Below are 18,485 nucleotides of genomic sequence, written 5' to 3'. Positions count from 1 at the left end.
AACAAACAAACAAAACTCTTGGTGAATTGACCTTTTATGGCTTAAAATTAATTGATATTTTATTCATGTCTCTTATTAATTTATCATAAGTAGAAATCTTCTGTTCTGCATTCATAGAGGCAAAGATTAACAACAAAGGCTTACAGTTATGTTGTGTTTTCAAAATTAATTATAGTGTTTACAGTTAAAGAAATAAAAATTTTTTATTTTGTGTATCCTAAAAACAAAATTAGTCTAACCGTCTTCCTTTTACTTAGTTAGGAAATGTTAAATTCCCAGCTTTTTGTCTTGGCCATCTACTGAATATTACTGTGTTTCCCCCCTTCCCCTCCCTGCAGAGCATTCCGTGGTAAACATCTCTCTCTTATAGTTCGATTTCCAAACCATGGCAGACAGGTTGATGACTTGGACATATGGTCTCATACAAATGATACAGTTGGTTCAGTAAGACGATGTATTCTCAATCGTATTAAAGCAAATGTAGCCCATACAAAAATTGAACTCTTTGTGGGTGGTGAATTGATAGATTCTGAAGATGACAGAAAGCTAATTGGACAATTAAACTTAAAAGATAAATCAGTAAGTACATATAATTTTCAAATATTCTCCCAAAATTAAACATTGAGGCTGTTTTCTAATTGTTTATTAATGTTTGAGCATCTAACTATTGTGTACAGTCTTCTATGTTAGGTGTTTGGGTTATAACCCTAAGTAAGATGGGTTGTGTTGTGGAGATAAGCTACTAAGGGGTTATTTTGGATAGAACTTTTAAATTGTACCTCTAAAATTAAAGCATGAAATCTTTTTTTAGCCTTATGATATATCTAGTTTCTGCATTTTGTGGAAGCATTTTCCATTGTGTTTGCTGTTCTATCATTTTCAGGTAATTACAGCCAAACTTACACAAGTAAGTTCCAATATGCCTTCCAGCCCTGATAGTTCTTCTGATTCTTCAACTGGATCTCCTGGAAACCATTGTAATCATTACAGTGATGGTCCTAATCCAGAAGTGGAAAGTTCTTTGCCTGGAGTGGTGAGTAGATAGTGTGTGTAAGGCATTACACTCTTCTTTGATAATACAGAGAAATGTGTAAAATGGTTCTTTTTGTAAGAAGTTTACATGTTCTAAAGATTGGGAATGTCAAATAAATATACAGTTTAACTGTTACCTTCTTGTTGGATTTCTTAGTTGTTGGATTTTAAAATAAAATTTCCCCATGGATATAGAATTATATTTGCATAGAATTAATCTATCACTATTGAGCTACAATACTACTAAATATATACCTCTAGAAAATATTAGTCTTTCATTTGGAACCATTTTTACAGAAACGTACAATCTCCTGTTTTTCTCAGATTCTTAGTAATACTTCTCACATCTAAAGAAACAGCAACTCTTCCCTTTCTTACTCTTTCTCTACCCATCCTTCTTAAGAATCATAGCTGGAATAATACCAGCCACTTCATCGTGAGAGGAATTTGAGTCCCTGTGACAATTGGATTAGGAATTTAATCAACACTAGTTACCCCTGAAGGGGGAAGTGTCTTTTGTATAAACAGCATCTGAGAGCTGTGTGTAATTCATGGTTTACAAAACAGAAAATGTGTCACAAAGAAATTAGAGTATCTTAGGCTTATTTAACAAAATGATTGAGTTTGCATTGTGAAGAATCAGTTGGTTTGTAAAAAGTCAAAAGATAAGGAAGGCAGATAATTTCAGGTAGTAAACGTGGCATAAGCAAAAGATGGGATTGATAAGTAGAAAACTTAGTATAGGTTATTTTGAATAACAAAATTTTTTGACATAATTTATAGGTATGTACTTTCTGTGTTTTATATTCCAGATAATGTCACAGCATCCCAGATATATCTCTTTCCTTTGGCAAGTTGCTGATTTAGGTAGCAATCTGAACATGCCACCTCTTAGAGATGGAGCAAGAATACTTATGAAACTTATGCCACCAGGTAAGAAAAATACCTCCCCACTCCCTTCTCTACCCTGCTCCAAATGCTGACAAGTACCTAATAGACAAATACTGTTTCTTTTGAGATACACTTTGTGGTGTAGTATATGATATTGATCATCTGTCATCCATACCATTGCCGATGAGAAATTTTCTATGGGTGATTAAAGAATATTTAAGAACATATAATGTAAAAAATATTTTTAGTGAACTAATGCACACAAGTGAGAAACTCAGGATTCTTCAAATCCTATATGAAAAACAGTAATCTACCTCACCCATCCTCATCCTGCCTTTCTGTTTCAAAAAAAAGACTTTTTATCTTTTAGGTCTCATTATTGCGTATAACAGTTTATCCCTAAACAGTATGTTTGCATTATTAATTTTTTAAGTCAAGTTTAGATATTATATACTGACTGTCTTACTTTCACATCCTTTTTTGGTCATCTCACAATTTTGCTGAAATAAATTATTCATATTTTCAAGACTAAATATTACAGAACTATTTGGCTTAATAAAAATGCTAAAAATAAAAATGCTACTAACGTTACAAACAGACTATATATCAAAATATTGTAATCTCCTAGGTTACCCACCTATTTATACTAGCTTTTAAAATCTCCCCCCTTTTATCTGCTAGATTTTCTGTGGTATTCATTACTAAGTCTCCCTCATTCCCTTCAGTAATTTTTAATACAGTTTTCAACATGGTCAGATGTGTTATGTCCTGTTTTTGTTTATTTTCTTCTTTTGCTCCAGTCTGTTTCTTGGACTTCTTTATACAACTTTTGTATTGTGGATGCTTTAGTACACCTTTGTCTTGGGACTTTTTCAGTCAGTCCTTATTTTGCTGAAACATAGCCCCCTAAAAAAGGGGGGGAGTACATGGGAAGCAGATTTTTTTAAAATAAAAAAACGACTTTTCTCAATTCAGCTGAACTCTTAACTATAGGAGTATTTTTTGCTTTGTTTTGTTTTGCTTATAGTAGTTTGAGTATAGCATTAAAGGTTGAAAGTTTGTTCCTTTATAATAAAGTTTCATAGCAGTTTTGACCATTTTGAAGACTAAAGCCATTTGTATGTCAATTTTCTTTCTGTGGAGAAGCCTTTTAAGTTTATTTTTAAAGCCCTTGAGTTGAGCTCTTCTGATGAACTCATCAGAAGAGGTTTAGGTGAATTGTTTTTTGTTGTTGTTGTTTTGTTTTTTGGGTGCTCGGTACTCAGTGGATTTCGTCAGTCAAAAGATTAGTTGCTTCAGATGTGAGCGATTTGAAAATTTTTTGCTCATATTTTTCTCATTCTTTTATTTGTGCTTTTGAAAATTTTTTATGCATCAGAATGTGCTGTTGGATTTACAAAATCCATTTTAGTTATTGTTTTGCCTGTCTTAAGCTATTACAGGTTTTTTGAAGATTATGTTGATACAGCTCTCAGTTGACTTTTTTAGCTTATTGTAACAGTTTCACTTTTTTTTCTGTTACGTATAGTTCTGTTTTATTTTATGAACGTTTTGCAGTATTTGTACTTAAAGGATATTTGTGTTTCCCTAAACCCCATGTTTTGCAAAACCATATATTGTTACAGAGAAAATCACAAAATTACAGAAAAGTAAGAAGTACAAAACAAAGAACTTTTTTCTTTTTTAAACCATAAGAGAGCAATTGCTCTTGATGCTCTGTCATCCTTCAAAATAGTATTGTGATATTCTTCAAACCAAGGACATTCTACTATTAATAGCAAATTAAATATGTAAACCAGAAAATAAGCACTGAAATGTTTTCATCACCTAATTGTCCCCATTCAAGATTCACCAGTTACTCCAGTAACATTCGTTAGCAGAGAGATTGGAAAACTTTTCCTATTAAAGACTAGATAGCAAATGTATTAGGCTTTGTGGGATAAGGGGCAAAATCAAGGACGCTGTGTAGGTACTTACATGAAAAGGGAAGCAAATTTCCACAGAAATGTTTATTAGCAAAATTCAAACTATAAGAATGATAAATACAGTGCAGTTTTTGTGATATGGGTCTACTAATGAGAATCACAGGATTTTTTTAGGGCATTATACTATTTTGTTCTGTTGGGGTTCAAAGTTGGTGTTCCATATCATCAAATCAGTTGCAGATACTCATTTGTTATTGCTTATCTCTAAAATATAAATTTTATATTTTAATCTTTGACATGGTTTTTCCACAAACAGGTACTCCTGGTCATTGTTCCTTGAGAATTTGTAAAAGGCATTCATAGAATTTCCTTTATTCTTCTCTTAATGTTTGATTTTTATCATGTCATTACATTGAAGTTTAATCACTTTGAAATTTAGGCTAGGTAGGAAGCTCTTCAATTTCGCAGTTAACTGCATTTTGAAATACGGAGATTTCCTTTGCACTTACATCACAATTTGGAAAGTGCTATGGGAACTGTAGTTTGAGTTTGGAAAATATATCTGCTGTAAATTTAAGTCATCTCTACCTTACTTATAGTACCTGATACAGCGTAAATGCTATATGAACAGTTGTTGTACTGTTTTGTTTAGTGAATAATGTCAAGAAAGGTCTGTGCTTGTTCAGTACAGATTGTAGGCCTAACCACATAGTACGTACAATAGCATAACGTTTCTTTAAACACAGATTGCTTTCTTTCAGTGACCTGAAAGAAAAATAATTGAATAACATAGAATATTTAAAACACAAGTACGTACAGAAAATTTAATTATCAATGAGAGAAAATATAAACTCACCCCCCCATCCCCACACACACACTGTGTTGACCTTCACCAAAATAGTGGGTTTTTTCTCTTTTAACCCTTATGTGATGATCACAGTGTTGACGACAATTACTGTTCGGTTGCCTACAGTGCTGATGTTGTGTTCCACACAACATCACTGAGATGTGTGGCACTATTGCTAAGCTGTGAAACACCAGGGTAACTCAAACCTCTGATAGTATGTTAAAAAGATCATCTACGTTGGGAGGACTGGGTTCAGATTGTAGACTCTGACACTTGGGAGGAGATCAGTAATACTAATGTCAGAGACTTCCCTGGTGGCACAGTGGTTAAGAATCCACCTGCCAGTGCAGGGGACACAGGTTCGAGCCCTGGTCCAGGAAGGTCCCACATGCCACAGAAGCAGCTAAGCCCATGCACCACAACTACTGAAGCCCATGCACCTGGAGCCTGTGCTCTGCAACAGGAGAAGCCACCATAATGAGAAGCCTGCGCACTGCAACCAAGAGTAGCCCCCACTCGCTGTAGCTGGAGAAAGCCCATGCGCTCAGCAACGAAGACCCAACACAGCCATAAATAAATAAGTAATTTAAAAAAAATTACCAGTGTCAGGATCAGTGGAGGTTCAGTCAGGAACATCATTTCCACATGAAGCGGAGAGATTAGATTAGGGTTGACTGGGAGCATTGCCAGTTAGGAGGACCTTGAATGGCACATTCTTCTCATCGACATATTTCTTCACTTCAAGAATGAAACACTCGTGGAGCCATCCCAAGGATGACATAGCTTGGCATTCTTATGGATGTGGGTACTATTGGACACATTTTTCCAGAGCAAGCTTTTTTCATCACAATGGAAGACTTGCTCTGATGTAGCCGTTTGCTTCCATGAATTTCTTGAGCCCCTTTGGAAATGTTGATGCTGCCTCAGCATCAGCCAGTGCCGGTTATCCCATGATCTCTAAGCTCTTGAGGCTGTAGTGCTTTATATATAGCTATCCTGCTGTCCCTTACTAGCCTTAAAGTCTTTACTCTTCTTCTCCTGAAACCCCTCACAGCACTGCTCATGGAGACTAAACGCTTTTTCAGTCATAATTTCACCATGAATAGGATATGTTCTCTAACATGTCCTTTAGCCACACGCTTAATGTTTTCCCAGTCATTGCAAACAGATAATCATGAAACAAGACTATTTTAGCCATTGTAGGGGCAGCACAAACACACAAGTTTCAGCTTTTTGTTTTATTGTGTGAATGCTCAACTTGCTTTTAACTTTACAGCCTTTAAGTCAAAGGAACAAAGATTTTGATTTTCTTGTTTACAGATGGCACTTTATACTCCTTAGCCTCTGACAGATTGCTTTGACCAGTTAATTACATTTAGAGCCATTTTTTCAGAGAAACAGTACACACACAAGCAAACAAAGAAGATGTGAGCAGTGCCCAGTGAGTGCAGGAGATAGATTCAGGGTCTGTGAAGTGCTGGGAGGCTATAGCAGAGTATACTTAAACATCGCTTAATTCGATTGGTTTCAGTGTAGTATATGGTGCATGGTCAATTCAGGTTTTGCTTTTTGGAACCTTCTAGGTTGTGTTTTGTTTTGATTTTTCAGTATTTTTGATTCACATTGGTGGAACGCTTGGATGCTAGATCTGCAGATGTCGAGGGCTGGCCACTTGTGAATCAAACAGTGTTAGTTGGCATCTTAATAACTTTACTGCAGTATTTTCAACACTTTTCCCTTGTGATTGTACGTTGAATTCATTAAGAAGCATCAAGTCTGCAGCAAAATCTAAACTCCTAAACCATTCCAGTGTTTGAGAATATTTCTACTTGTATAAAAAAATTTTTATTCTTAAACCTGAGCTTTTAAAAATCACAACAAAACATTACTATTTTGCTAAAACATTGAACTGCTATGTGGTAGGGCAAGTCAGAATACCCTGATTCTGTTTCCAACAAAACTTTATAAACTAAATATTAAGTCCATGAAAGTAAATGAAGTTGCCTATTGACACTGCTGGTTAATAACATATTGATAGATTTGAATGTTTTCCACACACTACTTGCTGATGAATAATCCAGTGAACGAATGACCATAGGTTTTAAACATCTTACATTTTCACAAGCTTTGTGAGTCTTTCTTCCTAAGACTTTTTCTCTTCCACATACACAATTACCATGATAATTTTATCAGATTTTACTGTTTGTATTTAATTAGTGTTTTCTCAGCTTATTTGAGAATACTTTCATACGTAATTGTTTAATGCAGACTATCTAATTAGAGGCCAGTTCTTTAATCACTGCAAACTTGACATTGCCTTATTCTGAACAGATACTGAGCAGCATCATTAATATCTGTCACCTCCCCCAAAAAAATCACTCAAAGTCATTTGCCTTGTTTTTCTTTTTCTTTTCTTTTCTTTTATTTATTTATTTTTTTGCGGGACGCAGGCCTCTCACCGTTGTGGCCTCTCCCGTTGCGGAGCACAGGCTCCGGACAAGCAGGCTCAGCAACCAGGGCTCACGGGCCCAGCCGCTCTGCGGCATGTGGGTTCTTCCTGGACCGGGGCACGAACCCGTGTCCCCTGCATCGGCAGGCGGACTCTCAACCACTGCACCACCAGGGAAGCCCTCTTTCTTTTAAATTTAATTTAATTTTTTTATGAAGCAGGTTCTTATTAGTCATCCATTTTATACACATCAGTGTATCCAGTCAATCCCAGTCTCCCAATTCATCACACCACCACCACCACCACCACCCCCTGCCGCTTTTCCCCCTTGGTGTCCATACGTTACTTCTCTACATCTGTGTCTCTGTTTCTGCCCTGCAAACCAGTTCATCTGTACCATTTTTCTAGGTTCCACATATATGTGTTAATATATGATATTTGTTTTTCTCTTTCTGACTTACTTCACTCTGTATGACAGTCTCTGGATCCATCCACGTCTTTACAAATGACCCAGTCTCGTTCCTTTTTATGGCTGAGTAGTATTCTATTGTATATATGTACCTCATTTTCTTTATCCATTCGTCTGTTGATGGGCATATAGGTTGCTTCCATGTCCTGGCTATTGTAAATAGTGCTACAATGAACATTGGGGTGCATGTGTCTTTTTGAATTATGGTTTTCTCTGGGTATATGCCCAGTAGTGGGATTGCTGGATCATATGGTAGCTCTATTTTTAGTTTTTTAAGGAACCTCCATACTGTTTTCTATAGTGGCTGTACCAATTTACATTCCCACCGACAGTGCAAGAGGGTTCCCTTTTCTCCATGCCCTTTCGAGGATTTGTTTGTAGATTTTCTGATGATGCCCATTCTAACTGGTGTGAAGTGATACTTCACTATAGTTTTGATTTGCATTTCTCTAATAATTAGTAATGTTGAGCAGCTTTTCATGTGCTTCTTGGCCATCTTTGGAAAAATGTCTATTTAGATCTTCTGCCCATTTTTTCATCGGGTTGTTTGTTTTTTTAATATTGAGCTGTTTATATATTTTGGAGATTAATCCTTTGTCCATTGATTCATTTGCAAATATTTTCTCCCATTCTGAGGGTTGTCTTTTGGTCTTGTTTATGGTTTTCTTTGCTGTGCAAAAGCTTTTAAATTTCATTAAGTTCCATTTGTTTATTTTTGGTTTTATTTCTATTACTCTAGGAGGTGAATCAAAAAAAATTTTGCTGTGATTTATGTCGAAGAGTGTTCTTCCTATATTTTCCTCTAAGAGTTTTATAGTGTCCGGTCTTACATTTAGGTCTTGAATCCATTTTGAGTTCATTTTTGTGTATGGTGTTAGGGAGTGTTGTAATTTCATTCTTTTACATGTAGCTGTCCAGTTTTCCCAGCACCACTTATTGAAGAGGCTGTCTTTTCTGCATTGTATATCCTTGCCTCCTTTGTCATAGATTAGTTGACCAGAGGTGTGTGGGTTTATCTCTGGGCTTTCTATCTTGTTCCATTGATCTATGTTTCTGTTTTTGTGCCAGTACCATATTGTCTTGATGACTGTAGCTTTGTAGTATAGTCTGAAGTCAGGGAGTCTGACTCCTCCAGCTCCGTTTATTTTCCCTCAAGATTGCTTTGGCTATTCGGAGTCTTTTATGTCTCCATACAAATTTTAAGATTTTTTTTGTTTTAGTTCTGTAAAAAATGCCATTGGTAATTTGATACGGATTGCACTGAATCTATAGATTGCTTTGGGTAGTATAGTCATTTTCACAATATTGATTCTGCCAATCCAAGAACATGGTATATCTCTCCATCTGTTTGTGTTATCTTTGATTTCTTTCATCAGTGACTTTTAGTTTTCTGCATACAGGTCTTTTACCTCCTTAGGTAGGTTTATTCCTAGGTATTTTATTCTTTTTGTTGCAGTGCTGAATAGGATTGTTTCCTTAATTTCTCTTTCAGATTTTTCATCATTAGTGTATAGGAATGCAAGAGATTCCTGTACATTAATTCTGTATCGTGCTACTTTACCAAATTCATTGATTATCTCTAGTAGTTTTCTGGTAGCATCTTTAGGATTCTCTATGTATAGTATTATGTCATCTGCAAACAGTGACAGTTTTACTTCTTTTCCAATTTGTATTCTTTTTATTTCTTTATCTTCTCTGACTGCTGTGGCTAGGACTTCCAAAACTATGTTGAATAATAGTGGTGAGAGTGGACATCTTTGTCTTGTTCCTGATCATTGAGGAAAAGCTTTCAGTTTTTCACCATTGAGAATGATATTTGCTGTGGGTTTGTCGTATATGGCCTTTATTATGTTGAGATAGGTTCCCTCTGTGCCCACTTTCTGGAGAGTTTTTATCATAAGTGGGTGTTCAATTTTGTCAAAAGCCTTTTCTGCATCTGTTGAGATGATCATATGGTTTTAATTCTTCAGTTTGTGAATATGGTGTATCACATTGATTTGTGTAAATTGAAGAATCCTTGCATCCCTGGGCTAAACCCCTCTTGATCATGGTATATGATCCTTTTAATGTGTTGGTGGATTCTGTTTGCTGGTATTTTGTTGAGAGTTTTTGCATCTGTATTCATCAGTGATATTGGTCTGTAATTTTCTTTTTTTGTAGTATCTTTGTCTGGTTTTGGTATAAGGGTGATAGTGGCCTCATAGAATGAGTTTGGGAGTGTTGCTTCCTCTGCAGTTTTTTGGAAGAGTTTGAGAAGAATGGGTGTTAGCTGTTCTCTAAATGTTTGATAGAATTCACCGGTGAAACCATCTGGTCCTGGACTTTTGTTTGTTGTGAGATTTTTAATCAGAGTTTCAATTTCATTACTTGTGATTGGTGTGTTCATATTTTCTGTGTCTTCCTGGTTCAGTCTTGGAAGGTTATACCTTTCTAAGAATTTGTCCATTTCCTCCAGGTTGTCCATTTTATTGGCATAGAGTTGCTCGTAGTGGTTTCTTAGGATGCTTTGTATTTCCATGGCATCTGTTGTAACTTCTCCTTTTCATTTCTAATTTTATGGATTTGAGTCTTCTCTTTTTCTTGATGAGTCTGGTTGATCATTTATCAATTTTGTTTATCTTCTCAAGCAGCTTTTAGTTTTATTGATCCTTGCTATTCTTTTCTTTGTTTCTATTTCATTTATTTCTGCTCTGATCTTTATGTTTCTTTCCTTCTGCTAACTTTGGACTTCGTTTGTTCTTCTTTCTCTGGTTCCTTTAGGTGTAAGGTTAGATTGTTTATTGGAGATTTTTCTTGTTTCTTGAGGTAGGCTTGTATAGCTATAAATTTGCCTCTTAGAACTGCTTTTGCTGCTTCCCATAGGTTTTGTATCGTCGTGTTTTCATTGTCTGTAAGTATTTTTTAATTTCCTCTTTGATTTCTTCAGTGATCCCTTGGTTTTTTAGTAACATATTGTTTAGCCTCCATGTGTTTGTGTTTTTTACATTTTTATCCTTGTAATTGATTTCTAATCTCATAGCTTTGTGATCAGAAAAGATGCTTGATATGATTTCTTAAATTTAAGTCCATTGGTGTAAGTGAGGTGTTAAAGTCCCCCACTATTATTGTGTTAGTGTCAATTTCCTCTTTTATAGCTGTTAGCAGTTGCCTTATGTATTGAGGGGCTCCTGTTGGGTTCATATATATTTATAATTGTTATATCTTCTTCTTGTATTGATCCCTTGATCATTATGTAGTGTCCTTCCTTGTCTCTTGTAACATTCTTTATTTTATAGTCTAGTTTATCTGATAGGAGTATTGCTACTCCAGGTTTATATTGATTTCCATTTGCATGGAATAGCTTTTTCCATCCCCTCACTTTCAGTCTGTATGTGTCCCCAGGTCTGAAGCAGGTCTTTTGTAGACAGCATATGTATGGGTCTTGTTTTTTATCCATTCAGCAAGCCTGTGTATTTTGGTTGGAGTATTTAATCCATTCACGTTTAAGGTAATTATCTATATGTATGTTCCTATTACCATTTTCTTAATTGTTTTGGGTTTGTTTTTGTAGGTCCTTTTCTTCTCTTGTGTTTACCACTTAGAGAAGTTCCTTTAGCATTTGTTGTAGAGCCAGTGGTGCTGAATTCTCTTAGCTTTTGCTTGTCTGTAAAGCTTTTGATTTCTCCATCAAATCTGAATGAGATCCTTGCTGGGGTAGAGTCATCTTGGTTGTAGGTTCTTCCCTTTCATCAGTTTAAGTATTTGATGGCACTCCCTTCTGGCTTGTAGAGTTTCTGCTGAGAAATCAGCTGTTAACCTTATGGGAGTTCCCTTGTATATTATTTGTCATTTTTCCCTTGCTGCTTTCAGCAATTTTTCTTTGTCTTTAATTTTTGCCAATTTGATTACTGTGTGTCTTGGCATGTTTCTCCTTGGGTTTATCCTGTGTGGGACTCTCTGCGCTTCCTGGGCTTGGGTTGCTCTTTCCTTTCCCGTGTTAGGGAAGTTTTCAACTATAATCTCTTCACCTATTTTCTCTGGTCCTTTCTCTCTCTTCTCCTTCTGGGATCCTATGATGTGAATGTTGTTGCGTTTAATGTTGTCCCAGAGGTCTCTTAGGCTGTGTTCATTTCTTTTCATTCTTTTTTCTTTATTCTGTTCTGCAGCAGTGAATTCCACCATTCTGTCTTCAAGCTCACTTATCCGTTCTTCTGCCTCAGTTATTCTGCTATTGATTTGTTCAGTTCTTTAATCACTGAAAACTTGACATTGCCTTATCCTGAACAAATACTGAGCATCATCATTAATATCTATCAGTTCACCATGGGTGCCTCCAAAAAATCACTGAGTCATTTGCCTTGCTTTTATTTTTGTTTTCTTATCATGGTAAAATATATGGTACATTTTCTATTCCCACAGTAGGGTATAAGGGTTCCATTTTCTCCACGTTTTCACCAACATGTGAAGTCGTATCTTATCATGATTTTGAGTTGCATTTCCTTGATGACTGATGATGTGCTTACTACCAATTTGCCTATCTTTGGAGAAATGTCTGTTCAAGGCCTTTGCTTATTTTTCATTTGGGTTATTTGTATTATTGTTTTGTAAATGTTCTGGTATATTCAGATACAAGTCCTTTGTCAAATCACATAACTTAAACGTATTCTTCTGTGTGTTCTCTTTTCACTCTGTAAATAATGTCCTTTGTTACAGTCAAGTTTGTCTCTTTTTCTTAACACTTGTTCTTTTGGCATCATATATAAGAGATCATTACCTTATCTAAGGTCATGCAGATTTGCTGCTAAGTTTTCTTCTAAGAAGGAACTATCTTTTTAGTGTAATCTTTCACTGTGTGGGGTTTTTTCCTCTAAGCTTCACATCTTTATATGACAAAACAAAATAAATAGCTTTTCTTATTTTAAGTATACATTAAGAATAATTGTTACCTTTGTCATTTTCTTTTTAAAGTGTACCTTCTTTTGAAACTCAAAATTTTCAGTAAAGCTCAAATAGTTTATGTGTAATGTCATATGAGACAGATAATTGAGAACTTGGTGGGAGGAGCTTGTGTTTGTGTTTCAAGAACTAATTCCTTTTCAGTGTTGTGGTTTGTGTTTTTTTTTTCTGTCTCCAGTGGATGAAGGAGAACCTGTTGATTTTAGGTCTCTGGATAGGAAACTGTTCCCTTCATATATTGGGTTGACGATTAAAGAGCCCTGGTTGATCATTAACCAGTCCAGGTCTGGTTATGTCTTGTAACATGTGAACTTATAGCTCAGCTTAATTGAATTTATAGATGATGTTTCATGTTTAATACTCTTCAGTATATATGTGAAATATTAACAACGTATTGAATATTTTACTTTAGTCTTTGTCTATTTTCTTTGCAGATAGCACAACAATAGAAAAATTAAGAGCTGTTTGTTTGGACCAGGCAAAACTTGGAGAAAATAACCTTGGACCATCTCTTGATTCACTTTTCTTTGGTCCTTCTGCCTCCCGAGTGCTGTACCTAACAGAGGTTGGTATTTTCCTTTTCAAAAGTAGAATTTTTCATGATGTGGTGATATGATTGTGTATAATCTTTTGAAATAGTTAAGAATTTCTTAGCAATGATAAGGGAAATAGAAGTTATAAATTTATTTTTAACATCTTTAATACAGTTTCTGTCCCCCCACCCTTCTCTTTTCCAGGTAGTTTATGCCTTGTTAATGCCTGCTGGTGCACTTTTGGCAGATGATTCCTCTGACTTTCAACTTCACTTCTTGAAAAGTGGTGGCTTACCCCTTGTGCTGAGTATGCTAACAAGAAATAACTTCCTGCCTAATACAGATATGGAGACACGAAGGGGTGCTTACTTCAGTGGTCTTAAAATAGCCAAACTCTTGTTAACTGCTATAGGCTATGGCCATGTTCGAGCTGTAGCAGAGGCTTGTCAACCAGTTGTAGGTGGTGCAGATCCCATAACACCGGTAATACATTTTTTAAAATGTTTTGTGGTTAATATTTAATTTTTAAAGTTAGAGCCTTCAGTGAGAGCATGCAAGTTCAATTCACTCTATTAAGTTATATTTGTGTTGAAATATTAAAAAAAAAATTTTTTTTTTTTTTTGGCTGCGCTGTGCTGCATGTGGGATCTTAGTTCCTTGACCAGGGTTTGAACCTGGGAGCCCTGCAGTGCAAGCACCAGAGTCTTAACCACTGGACTGCCAGGGAAGTCCCCAAATGTAAATGTGATATACTGATTACAGTAACCTCAGAGGATACTTCATTCCCCTTAAGTATCCCCCCCCTTTTTTTTTTTTTTTACTTTTCAGTTGTTTTAAGTCTCATAAAAACTTCACATGAATCTTTTGTTGGCTCATACCTGAAAGTTATATAAAGACAGTTGGTTATAGAAGAAAAGATGTATTTGGCATGTCACCCACGTCTAATCCCGCTGAGCAATGTAACTACTGCGACTGACAAAGACTCTCTGTTTATGCTGGTAGCATCCTTAAAGCACAGATGCTCACCAGATGCTCTCAAGATATGCTGAGATTTGATGCAAATGTTGAATGTGGCTTCCAATTCTCACTGAAATTGAGTTTATTTACATTACAAGTGATGGTTTTATTAAATTGCTGAAGATAAACTAGCTTAGGCATACAGATTTTTTTTTCATCAGAAATGGGTTAGTTCTTAAGGCAATTTAAATAATTACTAGATATTTGATGTTAGAGTTAATTAATTATCTTAGGTGGGAGAGTAGTATTGTGGATATTGTTTAAAAGAAGAGTCATTAGGAATTCCCTGGTGGTCCAGTGGTCAGGACTCAGCACTTTCACTGCCAGGATGCAGGTTCAGTCCCTGGTCAGGGAACTAAGATTCTTCAAGCCAATGGGGCTGCCAAAAAGAATAATAATAAATAATAAATAAAAAAATAAAAATTAGCATAAATTAAAAAAAATAAGAGTTACGCTAAGTCATTTCTAATAAAATAGAATGTCTGGGATTTTCTCCAGAATAATTCTGGGTGATGTGGGCAGAGTTAGTGAGTTGGGGATTCAGTGAAACAAGTTTAGCCTTTTGTTTACAATTATTGAAGCTAGATAATGGGTACTTAAAGGTTATTTATAGTCTCTATGTTTTTATATAATTTTGAAAATTTGATTTGAAAAGTTAAAATTTATGCAGGCACTTTTAGAGAAGAAATTTATAGTGCTCTGTCCTCACTGTAAGTTTGATTGCTTTGTATTGTGGTTTCTGTGCATATTTACATAAAAACAGATAGGTTCTGATCATGATCGTTTCCATAGTGGCTTAATGAAGTAACAAAGCAATTTTATGTATCTTCTTGTTCTTTTCCCTAAGACTTACTATTTAGAAAATGCCATAAGGATACAAAGATACATAATAGGGTCTAATTGCAAGCTGCCCACATTCTAGTAAGGAGTTAAGTGAAAAATTAGCATTTAAAATACGTTTATTATAGAACCACATATAATATTTAGAAGAGGGTTACAAGTTGATAAATACAGTAACTAGTGAAGAAAATTAATTCTGGGTGTTTTTCCTCATGGATTTAAGAATTTATTTATACTCTTAAGTAAAACTTTATCATTTCCACATTTATACTTTTATTATTACTTCTTTAACTTAATTCCTTTTCCATGAAGTTTTAGACCTTTTTTTTTTTTTTTTTTTTTTTTTTTTTTTTTTGCGGTACACGGCCTTCTCACTGTTGTGGCCTCTCCCGTTGCGGAGCACAGGCTCCGGATGCACAGGCTTAGCAGCCATGGCTCACGGGCCCAGCCACTCCGCGGCATGTGGGATCGTCCCGGACCAGGGCACGAACCCATGTCCCCTGCATTGACAGGCGGACTCTCAACCACTGCACCACCAGGGAAGCCCAGACCTTGTTTTTTTTTAATAGAAAATGTTTAGTTCTGCCAATACAGTAAGTGTAAGGAAAGTTATTTTTACCTTGTATACCATACTTAATCCTCATCCCAGTTTACTGAGTTGAATTGGAAATTAACATATCAGTGGTGTTCTTAACAAGAAGAATTTCAGTGTAAAAGTGCCCTAAGCTTTTGATTTTAAAAATAAACCCTAAATAATTAGTAAAAGTGAATTAACTGTTTGAAAACATGTTTTTAGTCTTTGCACAGATAATCTATCATGCATCTATTATATACCATATATTGCTTAAGGTGAAAATGTTAACAAAAGCATACATGATTCCTATGTGTTCAGGCTAGTTCATTGGAAATTAGTAATCATGTAAATATATTGAGTTCCTTTATGTTAATTATTATACTTTATCTTATTTAATCATTAATATAAATATATTTGGTCAGTCACTTTTATTTCTTCCTATTTTTTAAGTGAAAATTTAAGATCTAAAGAGGTGAAATAACTTGACCCAAATAGTAAAAAGGACCTGAGAGTTTTAACTCTGTGAAGATGCTACTGTACTTATTCTGAAACTGTACTTATACCACCTGTGCTACATTCACTTTTTATTTGAAATCTCATGTAGTAGCACCTGGCAAGTAGATCTTCAAATACTTATGGAAGGATTTAAATAATTAATATGTACATAATAATAAATAACAAAAGATTAAACAAAAAGTTAAACTTGTCCCATTTGAAGTTAAGAGAGAAGAGCTGGAAGCCTTGTACCTAGTCAGTCTTCGTTGTCCACCTAGAGACTGTAGGAACACCTCTGCAAACTCTTAGAATTTTTTAAAACATCTATTTTTGAAAAGATTTTCTTACCAAAACTTGACTGTAAAAGAAAGGTATATACAGAGGATGGGGGAGACTTCAGCACATTTTTGGTGATGTGTGTTTAGAGCACAGTTAACAAAGTACTTATGAACAAAATATAAAAACCATTTTAAAGACTGAAAGGGAAGGAAGTGAGAGAAATAATTTTAGAGATTAGATGATAAGAAGTTGAAAGTCTGTTTATTTGGTACCCTCAGTTTTCTTAGTCATATCACAGCAAGCATGGTCATTTGCTGAGTAGGAGGCCTGGGAAAAGGATTTTTGCTAGAGACCTATAAAGTCTATAGACCTATAAAGGATTTTGCTAGAGACCTATAAAGACCTATAAAGTTCAGAGCTGTGTCATTATGTCATGCAAGTGAAAGTGAACATAGTTGTAGAAACAGTTGAATTCATGTGAAATTGGAGTTTGCAGAGGAGTATTGTCACTTTTTAAAAGGCAACTAACAGAGTCAGTCTACAGGTTGGCAATCTGAAATGCTTTTTTATGCTGAGCACCATATATTCTACAGTAGATAAGTAGAAGGATGACATCCTCAGAGAGTGATGGTGGATGAGGAGCAAATGGTTGGGTTTTTGCTATGTACAAATTTTTGAAATTAATCATGTACAAATTTTTTACTCCCAAGTAAAAAGGTTAACTTTTTTCAGATTAACCACATTACTCATGATCAAGCAGTGGTGCTACAAAATGCCCTTCAGAGCATTCCTAACCCATCATCTGAGTGCATGCTTAGAAATGTATCCATACGTCTTGCTCAACAAATATCTGATGAGGTTAGTATCATACTTTGAAAGTTCTGGGACCTTGGTTGGCTTATTTTTTATTACTCTTGACACAGTCTCTACTTACTCATGAATATCACAACCTGAGGTTGAATATTCTGAGAGTATCACTTTAGATTCTCTTATTTTAACTAAAATTTGCTAAAATTGTATTTACTATTACATATTAACATCAGTACTTCAGAAAGTACTTTTTAAAAACTTTTAAACAGGCCTTTTGAGCTGTAATATATATTGCATAAACTAGATCAAAATAAAACATATACTGCGTTTTGACATAATGTTTAAATTAATGATACAGTCAAGAAACAGAGTATTTCTGTCAGCCCCAAAAGTTTTCTCTTCCTTACTGCAGGCATTTACTGCTGCTTTTGTCACTGTAGAGTAGTAATCATTTTCTTAAATTTTACATAAATAAAATCATATTATAAACGAAATTAAAGACAAATACATGGAGTCTTCTGTAACGTAGAAGACAATATGGTAAAAGTGTAAGTTACCAAATTGATCTGTAGAATCAAGGCAATGCCAGTAAAAATTCTATCCAGTTAAAAAAAAAATTGTATACTCCTTTGTGTCTGGATTATTTCAGTCTGCATGATTTTGAAATTTATCGGTGCTGTATTATATGTCAATACTTTATCCATTTTGAGCAATATTACACTTTATGGTCATCCTACATGTTCTGTTAATGAACACTTGTGTTATTCCTAGTTTTTTTACTATTTGGAATAGAGCCATTTTGAAAATCACCAGTAAGTCACAAGTGCCTCTTTGGCACATGTTTTCTTATTTCTGGGTAAACACATAGGAGTGGAATGGCTGGGTAATTTCGTTTCTGTGTTTGTAAAATTCTTATGAAATATGTTCAAGCCAGATTAGATCTTAACCTGAAGCCTACATTGTGGCTATAGCTGATAAGCATGATTTTGCTTCATCTGTGTGTGTGTGTGTATATGTGTGTGTGTGTGTGTGTGTATATATATATATATATATTTTAGTTTATTTATTTTAATTAATTTCTTTTTGGCTGCATTGGGTCTTTGTTGCTGCACGCAGGCTTTCTCTAGCTGCGGTGAGTGAGGGTTACTCTTCATTACGGTGCCTGGGCTTCTCATTGTGGTGGCTTCTCTTGTTGTAGAGCACGGGCTCTAGGCACGCAGACTTCAGTAGTTGTGGCATGTGGGCTCAATAGGTGTAGCGCACAGGCTCAGTAGTTGTAGCACGGGAGCTTAGTTGCTCTGCGGCATGTGGGATCTTCCTGGACCAGGGCTCAAACCCGTGTCCCCTGCATTAGCAGGCAGATTCTTAACCACTGTGCCACCAGGGAAG

The 18,485-nt window shown here is 35.4% G+C and overlaps 1 protein-coding gene across 4 annotated transcripts in view; it reads left to right on the top strand.

Moving 5' to 3' along the window:
- The window catches only part of LOC309817740 (ubiquitin carboxyl-terminal hydrolase 9X-like), a 145,741-nt gene that overhangs the window by 69,924 nt on the left and 57,332 nt on the right, over nucleotides 1–18,485 (top strand). For 3 of the 4 annotated variants that reach the window (XM_082647016.1, XM_082647017.1, XM_082647015.1), the window contains exons 19-24: nucleotides 339–579; nucleotides 884–1,033; nucleotides 1,845–1,965; nucleotides 12,983–13,113; nucleotides 13,286–13,564; nucleotides 17,019–17,144. In XM_082647016.1, the coding sequence (XP_082503142.1) occupies nucleotides 339–579; nucleotides 884–1,033; nucleotides 1,845–1,965; nucleotides 12,983–13,113; nucleotides 13,286–13,564; nucleotides 17,019–17,144 (1,048 nt within the window). The remainder of the gene's footprint in view (nucleotides 1–338; nucleotides 580–883; nucleotides 1,034–1,844; nucleotides 1,966–12,982; nucleotides 13,114–13,285; nucleotides 13,565–17,018; nucleotides 17,145–18,485) is intronic. The other variant, XM_082647018.1, reaches the window with a different exon arrangement.

The sequence above is a fragment of the Grampus griseus genome (assembly GCF_964374135.1).
Source record: "Grampus griseus genome assembly, chromosome: Y".
Taxonomy (NCBI): domain Eukaryota; kingdom Metazoa; phylum Chordata; class Mammalia; order Artiodactyla; family Delphinidae; genus Grampus; species Grampus griseus.
Note: the sequence above shows the minus strand (reverse complement) of the source record. Positions and strands in the feature narration are given on the sequence as shown.